Below are 14,832 nucleotides of genomic sequence, written 5' to 3' on the forward strand. Positions count from 1 at the left end.
GAGAATTAATCATTTACAGTAGTATACGAATTATTTCAATTTTGTTCTAGTTTAAAACAAATGTATTAAAATACTGGACGAAATTATTCAATAAAATGAAAAATTAATTATTCTATTTCTATGAATTGGTTAAAGAAAAAAAATGTCTCTAATCTTTTCTTTCTTGATTTTGGTAGCAAGTAATTATCAAAAATGCTTACAATTAACGACTCAATAAAAGATAAGTAATAATAAATGTTAATAATTGATTAGAATAAATTAAAACACTAAATTCTTACGAAATTCTATTTCAAACCCATATCATGGCGTCCTTTCAATATCCATCAAATATCTGTAACAAAAAAGAAATACGAATTTATGTACATAAAATTTAATCAACAATAATAAACGATCGAACTATAATTTATGCAAAATATTTTAATAGATACAATGCTCACTTATTACTTATACGGAAGGATGCTCTCAACACGTCTTCTCACTTCGACGTTCGCGAGAGAAATGGCGAGACCTTCCTTCCCGACGAAGACCGGTCGGCACCGCTTCGGTATTATTCGGTAATGCTCGTCCCCAGCCGAACCGAAGCCGGTAGACGAACAGATCTCATAATATTACGATGCTCAAGAGAGAACGTTATTAAATATCAAACAGTAAATTGTGTGAAAGAATATTAAAAACGTTCAATATTGGTTAGGAAATTAACGATATAAAAGGGAAAGTAATTCAAATTCTGCTGTTCCAACCTCATTGTATAATCGCGGCAAGAGCACAAATTTTCAACTCTTGTAGTTTTGAAGAAAATGCCGAATTAATGTCAAAGATTAAGAATCTAGACTTCTCTTTGATGGTTTTTTCTGTTTTTTGTACTTTTAACACCCGATCGGCAATTTAATTTAATATTTGAAGATAATTTAATCTTACCTGTTGCAGACACGTGAAAGACGGACGAAGCTTGAGAGAGGACTGATGCACTGCGCCACAAATCGACGCACTCGCTCACACGACGCGTCTGATTGGTCGAAATGAGAGGACGCCAACATGGGACGACCAATCACATCCATTGGTAGAAGTTTCGAAACTATAATGCTAATCGTAATGGAATCGTTCATATAATAAATATCAGCGAAAAAATCGAATAATGTACTTTTTTTAGCAACACCCGTCTTGTATTATATTTTATATTATTATAATTATGTAATAAATAAAGGGGAATACTACTTTAATAACACTTTCCTATGGCGTGATTTTGATACGAAATATTATTTCAGATATAAATTTTGACACTTATGTGCAATGTACGCATAAGCGAAATGTTAATATATACAAAAATTATAATCAATCGATTCGGTCGACCGCAGAAAACGAACAAGCTGCGCCCTACAGAAAAAACGAGGAACTAAATTTGTGGTCTGTTTTACCTTTTTGACGTCTTTCGCGAGTGAAAAATCAACGAAATCGTAGAACACACTATTTTTCTAAACGAAAGCTTGTACACCATCCCCTGAGTGCTCGTTTTGCTCTATCCGATCCAAAGAATGGCGCGCTGGTCTCTATTTGGACATTCGATTCACAAAAATGTTTATATTACGAATACATTAATGCAGATGAGTCGGATCCGCCATTTTCTTGACCGTGGACAGACAGCAATTTCAATATTTTGTAACTTTTTGACGATTTGGGTAAAATATGGACTAGCGCGCCATTCTTTAGGGTCTCCTGAACACGTCCCTCAAATTTCTTTGCAATCTGTTTAGCAGGAACGAAAAATGGTGTGTTCTACGTTCTACGGATTTTTCTAGGGACTGTCGGTAAAGTTTTCAACACTAGGAGATTAAAGAAATGTATCAAGATAATACAGACACTGATACACTGCATGAATTATTCATTTAACACCTTAGAAATTATTCTTTATAAAATGATTTATTAAAATCTGTTCTAAAATGTTTCAAAACAGTATTTTGCAATGAATACATTGGTAATGTAAAAATGCTTCATATTAGAGTACCATGTTCCTTATTGTATTAAAATAATTCCGAATTACTCACAATTAAAGCAGCTTCTCCCATTTTCTTTCCAATATAGCATATCATAGTAAATTTTATTGTTACTTTATATCATTGAACGCGATAAAATTGAATTTTAGACACAACTGTGTTAAAAGGCTTTTACACGTAGTATAAAATATGAAGATGTTAATATTTGCAATATATTTTACAATTTAAATTCCAAGTCCAGAGATTTTACAATAAATGCTAATATATCGGTACTTTCCTCAATCTGAAATAATAAATATTTTTATATGGAAGAAAATAAAATGAAGTTCCTAATACTAACCACTTTCATAGTTGGTTTTCCACCACCATGCCCTGCTTTAGTTTCTATTTTAATAAGTAAAGGATTCGTTTGCTGGGGTAATTTTCCAAGTGTATGTTGCAGAGTTGCAATCAGTTTAAGACTATGTAATGGCACTACGCGATCATCATGATCTGCAGTCAATAATAATGTTGCTGGATATTGTCCATTTTCTGGAACTCTCACATTATGCAAGGGAGAGTATTTTAGAAGGTTTTCAAAGTGTTTTGGATCATCAGAACTACCGTAATCAGATACCCAAGCGACTCCAATTGTAAACTTGTGAAAACGTAACATATCCATTACCCTGTGTATAATAAAAAGACATAAATTAAATAAATTATAATTTAAATTCGTTATTACACACGTACCCGACTTGAGCAATTGTAGCACCAAAAAGATCAGGTCTTTGATTAACACAGGCAGCAATTAATAAACCTCCATTACTTGCACCCAAGATACTTAATTTTGAAGCTGTAGTGTAACCATTCTTGATAAGATACTCGGCAGCAGCTTGGAAGTCATCAAATACATTCTGCTTATTAAAGAATCTTCCACCATTATGCCACTTTTCTCCGTACTCGCTAGAATAAATTATTAATGAATATTATTTGTAGAAAAGTATTTAATATTCATGTTTTAATCAACTCACCCGCCGCCGCGGATATTTGCCACAGCAAGTACTCCGTTCAAATGTTGAACAAAAACTAGTTTTGTAACGCTAAATGTAGGCTGAATGCTTACGTTAAATCCTCCGTAACCATATAACAGAGCCGGCATGGAACTATCCAAAACAGCATCCTGAATTGAACGTTTATTATTAACATATTTCATCTGAGGTAATGATAAATATTATATTATAAATACCTACGTGTTTCATTACAATAAACATTGGAATTCTTGTACCATCTTTACTTGTATAAAATACTTGACTAGTCTTGTATAAACTCGGGTCAAAGTTTTTTACTTTTATCTCTCGTAACACCTGCAAAAACATTTAAATATATGTACACACGTCTAATTTAAGTTATCATTACAGTTTTTGTAAAAAATACAATTAACCAACTTGTGGTTCTTCTTCATTCTGGAGATCAACTCTGTATATAATGCCAGGAATTAAAAATGACTTAAATTGATAAAATATTTCAGAATATTTCTTTTGTCCTGCAAAATTAACTATTGTGCCCACATCAAGGGGGAAAGTCCTAAGTTTTTCACCAGTTTTTAAACTGTGAAGTTGTAGAACATTCTGGAAAAAAATATGTTTCGTTGATTATTGCGTGATTTTAACTTTTAACTGCTACTGCATATTTACTTTAACATCTTCAATGTAGCAAGCTACAAATTTATCACCATCGACCGCACATGCCCAGTCTAATACATTATCAGGATGTTCTGGTAGGAGATCCATCCACTTTTCTTGTTTATAATCCAATAAATCGATAGCTATTAACTTATAGTTTGGCGCATTTTTGTTTGTCCGAAATATAGCTTTGGTACCATCATTTGTAACGTACTGTTATAAAAAAATAGTAAATAATAAAAGAGAGTATCATAAATAAGAAATGAAATATATATGTTACTGACTTCGTAATCGGCTTCAAGCTTATCAACGACCTGAATTAACTGCAACTTTTCGCTCATTTTCATATCAGGCTTTAATTCTGTGAAATAAACTAAATTATCTCTACAGTCTTTCACAGGTGTGACAATCAGCCATTTCCCACAATCGGAAACCTGAGCTCCTCTGAAAGCATATACAAGGAACACATTAAATTATATTTTATTAAATTGGATGTTTTTAGAAAATATTCAATATATAACTCTAAGTATCTGTAATCAGTGAACTTCGTTAAAACACATACATAATTGAATCACTCACATCCTCCATAAAGGTTCTTCAGGGAATTCAACTACAACAACATCTTCTGACTGTGGTGTACCAACAATATGATAGCACAGCTTTTGATCTCTATTACCTTCCGTTTCGGAACCATCAGTTTTACCTTTTTGCTCTGGATAGCAACCATAAAATATTCCACGATTGTCATGAGTCCATGTTATGGGGGAATACTTGACTTTTTCCAAAACTTCAGGATATTTCTCACCTATATACATACATTACTTAAATGGTGCATTTCGAATTCAAATATTTCTATATTAAATTACCAAAATACTGCTGACTGTACCAGTTTCTGTATTCATAAAATGAATTGTACACCAGTCAGATCCACTACTAGATAAACCATATGCATATATGCTACCATCTTCACTAAATTTACTGCTAGAAATTGCAACAGTGCCATCTTCTGATAGAGTATTTGGATCTAAAAATACTCTTGGTTCACTGTCCAATGTATCTTGTACGTATAAAACACTGGAACAAAATACAACCATGTATTAATATACGAAAAGCAAAATTAAATTTTACAATCTATTACCTTTGGTTCTGTAAGCCAGTATTTTTATAGAAATAATATTTATCTCCATATCTAGCAGGGCATGAGTATTTTGGAAAATCCCATAACTGCTTCAATCGATCATGGATATCTTGACGAGCCTTGCATGATGTTAAATATGGTTTAGTAACAGCATTTTGAGCATCAACAAAGGCTTTAGTTTGTTCAGAATCTGGATCTTCCAACCATCTATATGGATCTGGTACCTATCATAAAAAATAATGGAACTTTCATACTATTTCATTAGATCAAAGTTATACACCTGACTAATAAACCTGAATATATTCTTAGTTAACATTTAGTTGGAAAAATGATACATTGTTATTAATCTTGATGTATGGAATTCACTACTACTTATTTATGAACTAGTATAGGAATAAATATGACTGAAGAGATGGTTATCTTTTTCTTATTCTAACCTCGACACCATGATAGTTATCAACAATGGTTTCATCGCGATATGTTTCAGGATACTGTAATTTTTCCATTATTTTTTTATTCTTCTTATGTTCTTGTACTGAAGAGTCTAATACCTGGATTTGATCAAAAGAGTACAATTAATAATGGTAATAAACAATCGTATTATTTAAAAGGATCTTACTTTCACAGTAGAAAAAGCCGATGCGCGAATAAATTGCGAGTAGTTACAAACAGCGAATTCCAGAGTACTCTTATGCACACAATTTTGGATTTTGTTCAGATAAATTTTTTTTATGCTATCTACAATTGCTGATACGCCCGTAACACGCATTGTTCATATATGATACGTGAGGTATTCAAATGTTCAAATTTGAAATATTTTATTGCATCAAGATATCTTTGCTAACACTGGTATCAGCATGATAACGCTACCATACCGTTAAAAGTTGAATGCCTTTGTTTTTCATTTCATATTTAACGAGTGAAGTTAAAAATAATATTCATGTGAATTTACATAAAGTTTACTATATTATAAATAAATTCGATAACGGGCTATTTAAATGCAACTGATAATAAACACGCGTTAATTTGTGGAATATGTTTTTATCATAATTTTGAATGTATTGTTTCGATTATTACTATTTATCTCGCTCGTTACCCCGAATCAGAGAATTATTGCAAAATATTTATGTATTTTGTACATTTAAGTGTAAAGCTGAACTTCCGATTTGCTTCCGATTTTGGAAAAATGCAAGAAGAGTCAAGAAGAACTTAATTTATATAGAACCTTCTGTCTTTACAAATAAAACATGGACAAATAAAGTAAATAATAAGACATTTTCTCCCATCTAAAGGAAACCAAATTGAATTTAATGAATGGTACATTTGATTTTGTGTAATAAGTAAGTAGCGGTGGTAGTTTACCGACTACCGGAAGAACGGTAATTCGGCAAAATGCTCCCGTCAAGTAGTTTCCGCCGTTTTTGTATAGATAGCGATAGGATCGAATTGAAAAAATTTTTAGCTCATGATGGTTTTTTTAAAATACAAGTTTGTCAAATAATTATTTTAATAATTTTTCGGTCTTCTGCTGAGTTTGTGCAAACAAATTTTCTTTATTTTACCTACAATTACTATTACGCCTGTAACACGTATTATTCATATAAGAATAAATTTGAAATATTTTATTGTATCAAGGTATATTTGCTAACAGTGGTATCAGCATGATAAGTTTTTCATTTTATGTTTAACGAGTGAAGTTGAAAATATTATTCATGTGAAGTTACATAAAATTTACAATATTATAAGTAAATTCGATAACAAGGGCTATGTAAATACAAGTGATAATAAATAATAAAAGCGTTCATGGAATATGTTTTCATTAAACTTTTGAATGTATTGTTTCGATTATTACTCTCTATCTCGCTCGTTATTTAGAGAATGATTGAAAAGTATTTATGTATTTTGTACATTTGCTTCCGATTTGCTTCTGATCTTGGAAAAACTCAGGGCCAGACAGGGAGAGCTTAACTTAGAACCTTTTGTCTTTATAGATAAAATACGGACAAATAAAGTGAATAATCAGACATTTTCTCCTAATTAAAGAAAGCTTAAATTACACAAAACTAAATTAAAATTAAATACATAAACGAAAAGGTATTAAAACACAAGTATATTGAGTTTAAATGAATAGAATTAAATATAATTAATGCAGTGCTAGATAAAAAGTCACGTGACAACGAGCATGATCAGTGGTATAATATTCGTTTTGCTGAACTCACGATGAAATGATAAAAGTAATAACAAAAAATCTCTACTGAAATAGTTATAGAAACTAAATATCAACATCATAACTACAAAATTCAATAGTAATGTTAGCACATGACACGGAAGAGTACAAAGTATTCTTATCAACTGACCTTAATTACCCCACCCCCCCGAGTATGTGATATTAACTGACATGTAAATGCGACTTTTCACGAGTTTCGACTGCCTATCAGAATCGTGGAAATACAGTATCGTATGTGTTATCGACGACAGACTATAAGCGCAGACTAATTCCTATGCTACATAGATTTTAATAAGTACCATGATCCTAATAATATTTTTATTTAGTATAATTATTAATGAATACAGGTATTTAAACAATTATTCTGACTATTAGGTGCTTTAGAATTGGTCCCTAAAGCCACTTCTGAAGGATGTATTCATTATGGATAATTGTCCTTGATGGAGTATTTTTATGCAGAACGCTAATTGATAAAAATTGAAAGGAAAATTTAACGAAGGGGCATAGAAGTACATTTACGAGCCTGAAGCACTGCGGGAGGGAAAACTCATAACGCAGAGTAGGCAAAGAGAGTTGCGTTGCGCCGATATCACGCGCGGGTCAGCTGTATGTACTTTGTGCTGCGAACTCAGATAACCTTTTGCGTGGTGTTCCAAGCCCCCTCTACTTTCTCCGACCACACAGAGTTCATATAACATCAAAATCGTACGGTTTAAGTATTCATTACGAATCGTGCAGTGCGTTGGTGAATTTTGTCTTACGTCCATCAATCGTGTACGAAACGTTCTCGAGTGTCCTAACCTCAACGTCGAGCACCTACCAACCGAATCGCGGAAGCATATAATCTACCGTCCGACAGGAAGAGGTCGTTGTTACCTACGTGTCTCATTTGATCGCGGGTAATTTGAATATTTCTTTCCAATCTGTCAGCACACGGAGGAATGCAAAAGGACTGCCGAGACTGTTTAGGTATCCGATACCGTATCAACTCCCTGGATCAAACGTGGAAGTGGTTGCATCAAACGATTGCCCTTCACGACTACCTCATCTCTATAACCGCCAGTCAATCCGACTTCACGAGAAAAAGCTGCCAGTAGGACCGCTATCTGCAGACGAAAATATTAACCGTAACCAAGGCTGTGTCTGTTCATCTATTAAAACACCTGGCAAGGTTCAGTAGTTAAAAGACTGATTTCACGAATCAATACCGCATTGTGTCCAGGGAGTGCGGTTTTCATATCGGTACTGAAATACATTTCATCCTCTGACTTAAGAAATGTCGCTAATCAACAGATTCATGATCGTTGTTAAACGAGGTGCTGGATATAATAATTTACAACAGATATCTAGATATTCGACGAGTACCAACGACAAGCAAGACGACCCGAATAATTTGATAACGAAGTCAGTATTCATATCGCAATCCACGGATGTGTTCACCAATTTAGCGTTAGAAGATTGGTTCTACAGATATCATAACTTCACGAATCATCATGTGTTGCTATTATGGCGCAACGATCCTTGCATCGTAATTGGACGTCATCAGAATCCATGGATCGAGCACAATTGTCAGATAGCCGAGAAACGTGGTATAGTAGTGGCCCGACGGAACAGCGGGGGTGGTACTGTCTACCATGACACCGGTAACCTAAACCTGTCGTTTTTTACACCACGAGAACGATACAATCGAAAATACAATCTGGGCATCATTACTAGAGCTCTGTATCGTGAATGGGGTGTTAAGGCTGACATTAACAAACGCGAGGACATCGTTGTCGAAGGGGAATACAAAGTATCCTTTAATGTAATGTATAATATCACTTATTTCTCGGTTTCAATAGGATGTTCCAAAGTTAGACAGCTAAATCACTGAACGCTGTTTCCGTTTAAATTTGACCAGGAAGAAAGATGAAACAAAGTCTACAGTTCTTAACTTTTAGCACTGTTACTTTAACACTTTCGTTGCTGACTTTAAAAGATCAATGCACATTTCTTTGTTTAGTCACGTGTACAGTGATATGTACAGTCTTGTGCAACTTAGGTTTCTCTTAGTTAAAAAGAGATGTATATCCTTTATTAGCGAAGACAGGAGGCTCCTTCTGGCTCTCCTTAACTCTTCAGGCTTCTACCAAAACCAAAGACATATGATGAAAGTCCACGTTGCATCCCCAGTGTACACGCACTTGCAGCGTGTCACAGTTTCCTTTTCTTACATCTCGCGATAACAGAAATGTTAATGTCTTTAGTTTTGTACATACAAAACAACAAATATTATATTTAGCAGTACACTTTGATATTAAATTTTTTCAGATATAAAATAAATCATTATCGAGAAAAACATTGTCTGGTCGCAAGAAGATTTTTTTTTTTTTTTTTTTTTTTTTTTTTTGTTATGGCTATATCAGCTCGAGTGTAATTAATAGAATCGAGTGATTGGAACAACCTACTTATTTAAGAACGAAGCCACGCGCTTCGCGTGAAAAATTAGCTATGTTTCCTTAATTGTTTTGAAATGCAGATATCTGGTACTGCAGCAAAATTAGGACGGCCGAACGCATACCATCACTGCACACTGTTGGTTGATGTAAACAAAACGGCTTTAAGCTTAGCGCTCGAGAGAAAAGAGGTAATTTTTTTCTTCCTATTATCACATTTTGCGTATAAAGTCTGCGAGACAGTTGGCGACGCATGTACCGTAATAAATATCATTACTCGATAAAAATTGTTACAAAGAAACACAAATTGATACTGACAAAGAAATTTTTTTCCAAATTAATTTTAGATTGCTCTTGAACTTAGTAATATTTTGATAGTCAGCCAATTACCATTTGAAATTTAATAATACGAATACAATACTATTAATAATCTTCTGTTAGGTATAAAATGTACGTAGAATTGCAAGAGTCAGATTCCACAAAATGTGCATCAAGGTATTAGAATATGAAAAATGAAAAATATGTAACCTTTATGCTGTCGTTTCATGTGATACGAAAGTATCTTGAATATCACATACTTGTGTTAGGTTTATAAATATATACGTTTATTTATTACAGAATGGTATAGAAACAAATGCCACAGCGTCTACCCGTTCCCCAATAAAAAATTTAATAGACGTAAATTCCCATATACGAATGGACAAGCTGATTAACGCGGTAGGCTGGGAATTTCTTCGTACAAAGGCACTTGTTCTAGAGGACGGTGGACAGAATCTCATACAACGCCAGAAAGGCTTTCAATATATTAATCCTACCGAAGATTGGTTTCCAGGTACGTATTACTCAGACAACTAACTGATCTTTTTACAACCTTATAATCCCAAAAGGGTTAAATAAAAATGCCCTACAATTTATAATCGACGAGTGTGTTTGCAGGTCTCAATGAATTAGTGAATGAGCACAGGTCCTGGGAATGGAATTATGGCAAAACGCCTGAATTTTCGGTAACACGTGTTCTCGATGTACCTCTTCGAGACAATAAGGTTCACCGATTTACTTTGACGTTGGATATACAAGCTGGTATCATCGAAGAAATCAAAATGAGACTACCAGCCGACCTGGTATCAAATGATTTTAGTCAAGAGGCGAGCGTGATAACTAATCTACGCGGCACTAGATACGATCACGAAGTAATGGAAAATATAATATCCGCGATTGGTTGCAAGACTGTTACATTAAGTACGAGCCAAAATGAAGATAAAAGTAATATGATTGCTAAGCAATGATTAAACCCGCCAAACAATCACAATGATTGAGCTGAAAAATTGTTGTGTTCAATGTAAAAGAAAAAGTCAAGTCATCGTATAACTGGCTATGCAAATAGTTGTGTTATGTACAGCTTCTTTTTTTAAAATATAAAGACTTATTCTTGTTATTACTGTATATGCATGTAGTATATATATAAAATATGTAATTTGTAACATAGATACAAAAAAGCAAAACAAAATGTATCTTAGGCCACGTTGTATAACGTATTTTTGTATTTTTACACTGTTAACGTATGTGTATGATTTTAATAAGCTGTTGTTATTAATAAATTTTACTAATGTAGGAGGCTGTGTAGCGGAATTAATGAAAAATGAAAGCATTAACTGTATCAATGCTTTATTCTTGTTTCTACTCGGCTCAGCCGTCGTCAGGAACGCGAGGAGGCACGGAAGGCAAGGTGTCACAAATATGTATCTAACATACATATACTTATATACACATTCAGCCTCTAATGGCTGCCCATAGCCGAATTCGAGCATCGCATGCCCACATTAACGAATGTGTTTTGCTAACGATTGCTTTTATCGTCGATTAATTAACTAAATTTATTTTTGTTGCTTATCGATTGTTGGTCGATGACCCGTATCTCGTTAACTCGAGACACACGACAACAATTGTACCCGTAAATAATAATTTATATTAAACGGGGTCGCATGAAAAGTATGTACATATAGAGTAAAGGTAAAGAGAACGATAAAAAGAAAAAGTTGCAATTTTAAAGCTGAATAAATTATACAACGATGCGTGTGTGTACTTTGTCCCAGATACGCTGCAACAACAATAAGTTACCTCTATCTATATCCGGTACCATTGTTATTTAAATTGGAAGCTGTTGACGGACAACGATAAATGTTCGGCCGCAACATCACTTCCCGGTAGGGTGGTGGTGGAGTACCCGGACAGGATTCTATCAAACTGCCATCGTTACCTGTACGATTCTGTAAGTACGTATCAAACAACAATGTTAAGCTTGGTGTATGACGGGTGTATCTCCAACACGAAATCATTCCTGACAACCAAAAGTAAGAAATAAACATTCCACTTGAGAGGCCAACTATAAAGCCGATGAAAAAAAGCCAATAAGACACATGTCCACCAGAATCGGTACTGTTAGTTCGGTTTACGGTATTTTCACACGTTTTCCTGATCGATACATTCGAAACATTGTATTCAGTTGCCGAATTAGTTTTTTGAATAGTCCGATTAATAGATAAGCGAGAATTATTGTGCTTCCTCACGGTTGAAAGAATCATCTTTTCAAATTTCTTTGGACCTGTTTTATGGCCACAAACCTCTTGGAATTTCACGTTTCTGTGCCTCAGATGTTCTTGTAAATCAAGCATAAGCTTATTGCAAGACCACGGATTTCTGGAAAGTAACGTTTTTGTTTCAGATGTTTGAACTTTCACTGAAACTAACATTTACACATCATTAAATTGTCAATTCAATAAATAATGTTGCATATTAATTTTAGGAATCAGGTTTATCGTACCCTTCTAATGATAACTTCTTCAGAAGATGCAATGTCTGCACGACCGTGCTACTCATCTGAATCATCAAATTATTTGACAGATCAAGACGATGAACGTGCTTGAGTCCATTGAACGTGTCCAGAGGTAAATGACTAATCTGACACGAGTCCAAACTGAGATCCTAAATTAAAATTAATTTATCATTGTTAAACAGAATATTCTCAGCCTCTTGTAATTCCAGTAAATGATAAAATGTGAATCATTTCCATTGTTACCATTAACGAAGAGGATTGCAACTTTGGTACTTGAGAATTGAAATTGTTTTTCGATAATCTTAGCACCTGTAAGTTATTGTTCTTCACGAAAACATCGGATAAAATATAATAAAGATGGTTCATCGATAGATCTAAAACCGTTAGATCGTTCAGGCCATCGAAAGCATCCAAATCGATCTCGCTAATTGAATTACCGGAAAGATTAAGGTATTTCAATTTTGTACGTCCTGCGTTCTAAAAAAAATGTTCAGTTTACTTTATTTTTAAATGCATCTTTGTAATCGAAACATACCATCAATTCATAATTGCTTAACAATGATATCACGTTATCCGCCAAGTCCATAGCTTGCACACTGTCCGGTGCACTTGTATCTATGCTGTTAAGATGGCGACCCGTGCAAGAAGCACGCTGCAACCCGTACCAATTGTCACACACGCAAAACTGAGAACATTGCTGCTGGGAATGGGTTGAAACTACGACCCCCACGAAGATGGTCGAAACAAGCGAAACGATCAAACGAACAACGGTGTCATCGGTCATTGTGTTTCGATTTTTAGCGAGCTTTCGTTAAACCGGATACCGAGTCCAACAAAATGGAACGCCTAGCAAATTCACTTCTGATAGGGCTGTTGCGTTTTCGTGTAGCTTATGATCGCTTCGCTAACGTAATCTTATCTTACAACACACACCTGTGTGTGTATATCGTGTGTCAACGATTCAGGATACGTCATCGAATACATCTCAATATCCGATGCCTTCACCATTTTGTCCATTTTTTCCTATTTCGAACAGAACAATAGAAAAGCTTGCAAAGTAGCCTAAAAATAAAACTTGGGAAAATTATGATTCACCAGGAAGTATTTGTCCCTACCCTTTGAAAGTCTAAATGTTTCTTTCTCCTACAACAATTTCTGAAGTAAACAGGATTTCGGTTCCTTAGAGGGAACTACAATCGGGGATTAGATATTATTTGTCAGATTTTTCGTACCGATTCTTTCAAACTGACTGACACGCTTTGCGAGCAGGAACAATAGAACGTCATAAACACAGGGTGATCCTTTAGGAAACAACTTCACCGCAAACCAAACCCAATGACCGCGATAAATTTCATCGAAGGAACTGATTGTTAATAGACAATAGGAATTTCGGGTTGAATCGTTCATGCGTGAAAACAATGTATCACATATAAATACATTTTATTCAATTAAAGTAGAAAACAAAAATATAAATTAATTCAAGTCTTGTCACTGCCATGTTCAATGAACGATTACAGAAAAGTAATAAAAAGATTCTTTATACCATCCACTTAATAGTCCTTCGTGAAAAGTGTTTCCAGAAGAATTTGAAACGTGTTCAGAGTTAAGCAGATATGTTAATGTAATGAAGATGACTAAGTCTCCATTACACTGACAACAAGAACTAACAATAACAATACATATGAACGAAGCATAATCGGATTTCTTTATACGACCAACGGAATGGAGTAGCCAGTAGCCGGCGACAATTAATTAAATGTTACTCACTAGCCCTTGGCACCTCTTCGAGGGGGTAGCATTCAGTGAGCTAAACGGCACAACGTTTATTGCGCAACATCCACGGAAATAAATCTAGGATAGGCTGCTGAGAATGCGTGGACCGTTGCCTTCTATTCGGCCTTACCATCCCTCCCCGCTACTGCCCCTTCGCATCTTCCGGCCATTTTCATTGCTCGTCCTCTGCGCCGCCATGACAAGCATACGGTATGCCACTGCAACTGGCTACCTCACCTTCGTTGACACCGCTTTCGATTCACATATCGTTATAATAACAACGATTACCAGTCATGCCGGCATCTCCTTTTTGTCTCTGACCTCTTCGAAATCACTTCAAAATGGACGTGCAATCACGGTCGTGCACCGGTTTCCCGAAACCTATTACGCATCGGCTAAGAAAATGTATCTTTACTGTCACAGACTATCCACTCTACCGTGTTTCGTCACTGGCGCCCTCAGCTGACGAACTGCTAACTCAACATCAACTCTTTTTTTCATAACTAAACATCTCATTGATTGGAATTTTTCATCGCAAGAATGGAAAATACACAATGGAAACAATGTAATGGTTATTTGAAATTGTATTTACAATAATTTTTATGTAAACATGTTTCTAATGATTTCTATTTGCATTGTAAATAGTGTATGGCCAAGTTGTCAAATAATAATTAAATAAATGTAAAATTGTTATTACTTTCGGTACAGTGACAAGCTTTGGAAATAACTTCGAAGGTGAGGTGGTTTAGAGCACATTAAACACTGTGCGAAGAT

General features: G+C 34.7%; 4 protein-coding genes across 6 annotated transcripts; 2 read left to right on the forward strand and 2 right to left on the reverse strand.

Moving 5' to 3' along the window:
* Positions 1-1,898: 1,898 nt before the first annotated feature.
* Positions 1,899-5,711, reverse strand: LOC114880328 (prolyl endopeptidase). Its single transcript, XM_029196220.2, has 13 exons — positions 5,410-5,711; positions 5,228-5,341; positions 4,791-5,014; positions 4,539-4,726; positions 4,232-4,457; positions 3,937-4,096; positions 3,665-3,865; positions 3,416-3,598; positions 3,221-3,334; positions 3,002-3,150; positions 2,721-2,933; positions 2,332-2,656; positions 1,899-2,274 (listed from the first exon to the last, which is right to left on the reverse strand). Exons 1-13 carry the CDS (start codon positions 5,557-5,559, stop codon positions 2,209-2,211), a joined length of 2,313 nt encoding a protein of 770 aa, XP_029052053.1. The 5' UTR covers positions 5,560-5,711; the 3' UTR covers positions 1,899-2,208.
* A 1,877-nt stretch (positions 5,712-7,588) lies between these two features.
* On the forward strand, positions 7,589-8,118 carry LOC114880332. The gene has a single exon (XM_029196229.2). It carries the CDS (start codon positions 7,959-7,961, stop codon positions 8,112-8,114), a length of 156 nt encoding a protein of 51 aa, XP_029052062.1. The 5' UTR covers positions 7,589-7,958; the 3' UTR covers positions 8,115-8,118.
* Positions 8,119-8,293: 175 nt separating this feature from the next.
* On the forward strand, positions 8,294-11,063 carry LOC114880331 (lipoyltransferase 1, mitochondrial). 2 transcript variants are annotated; one of them, XM_029196227.2, is made up of 4 exons: positions 8,294-8,821; positions 9,536-9,643; positions 10,071-10,284; positions 10,389-11,063. In XM_029196227.2, the coding sequence occupies exons 1-4, from the start codon at positions 8,294-8,296 to the stop codon at positions 10,736-10,738; spliced, it is 1,200 nt and encodes a 399-aa protein (XP_029052060.2). In that variant the 3' UTR covers positions 10,739-11,063. The 2 variants fall into 2 exon arrangements, with proteins under 2 accessions (XP_029052060.2, XP_029052061.2); XM_029196228.2 differs by having other exon boundaries at positions 8,294-8,809.
* A 37-nt stretch (positions 11,064-11,100) lies between these two features.
* On the reverse strand, positions 11,101-14,542 carry LOC114880330 (phospholipase A2 inhibitor beta-like). 2 transcript variants are annotated; one of them, XM_029196225.2, is made up of 5 exons: positions 14,053-14,542; positions 12,821-13,308; positions 12,529-12,762; positions 12,274-12,434; positions 11,101-12,149 (listed from the first exon to the last, which is right to left on the reverse strand). In XM_029196225.2, exons 2-5 carry the CDS (start codon positions 13,067-13,069, stop codon positions 11,573-11,575), a joined length of 1,221 nt encoding a protein of 406 aa, XP_029052058.1. In that variant the 5' UTR covers positions 13,070-13,308; positions 14,053-14,542; the 3' UTR covers positions 11,101-11,572. The 2 variants fall into 2 exon arrangements, with proteins under 2 accessions (XP_029052058.1, XP_029052059.1); XM_029196226.2 differs by lacking the exon at positions 14,053-14,542 and having other exon boundaries at positions 12,821-14,043.
* Between the last annotated feature and the right edge of the window lie 290 nt (positions 14,543-14,832).

The sequence above is a fragment of the Osmia bicornis genome, chromosome 12 (assembly GCF_907164935.1).
Source record: "Osmia bicornis bicornis chromosome 12, iOsmBic2.1, whole genome shotgun sequence".
NCBI lineage: Eukaryota > Metazoa > Arthropoda > Insecta > Hymenoptera > Megachilidae > Osmia > Osmia bicornis.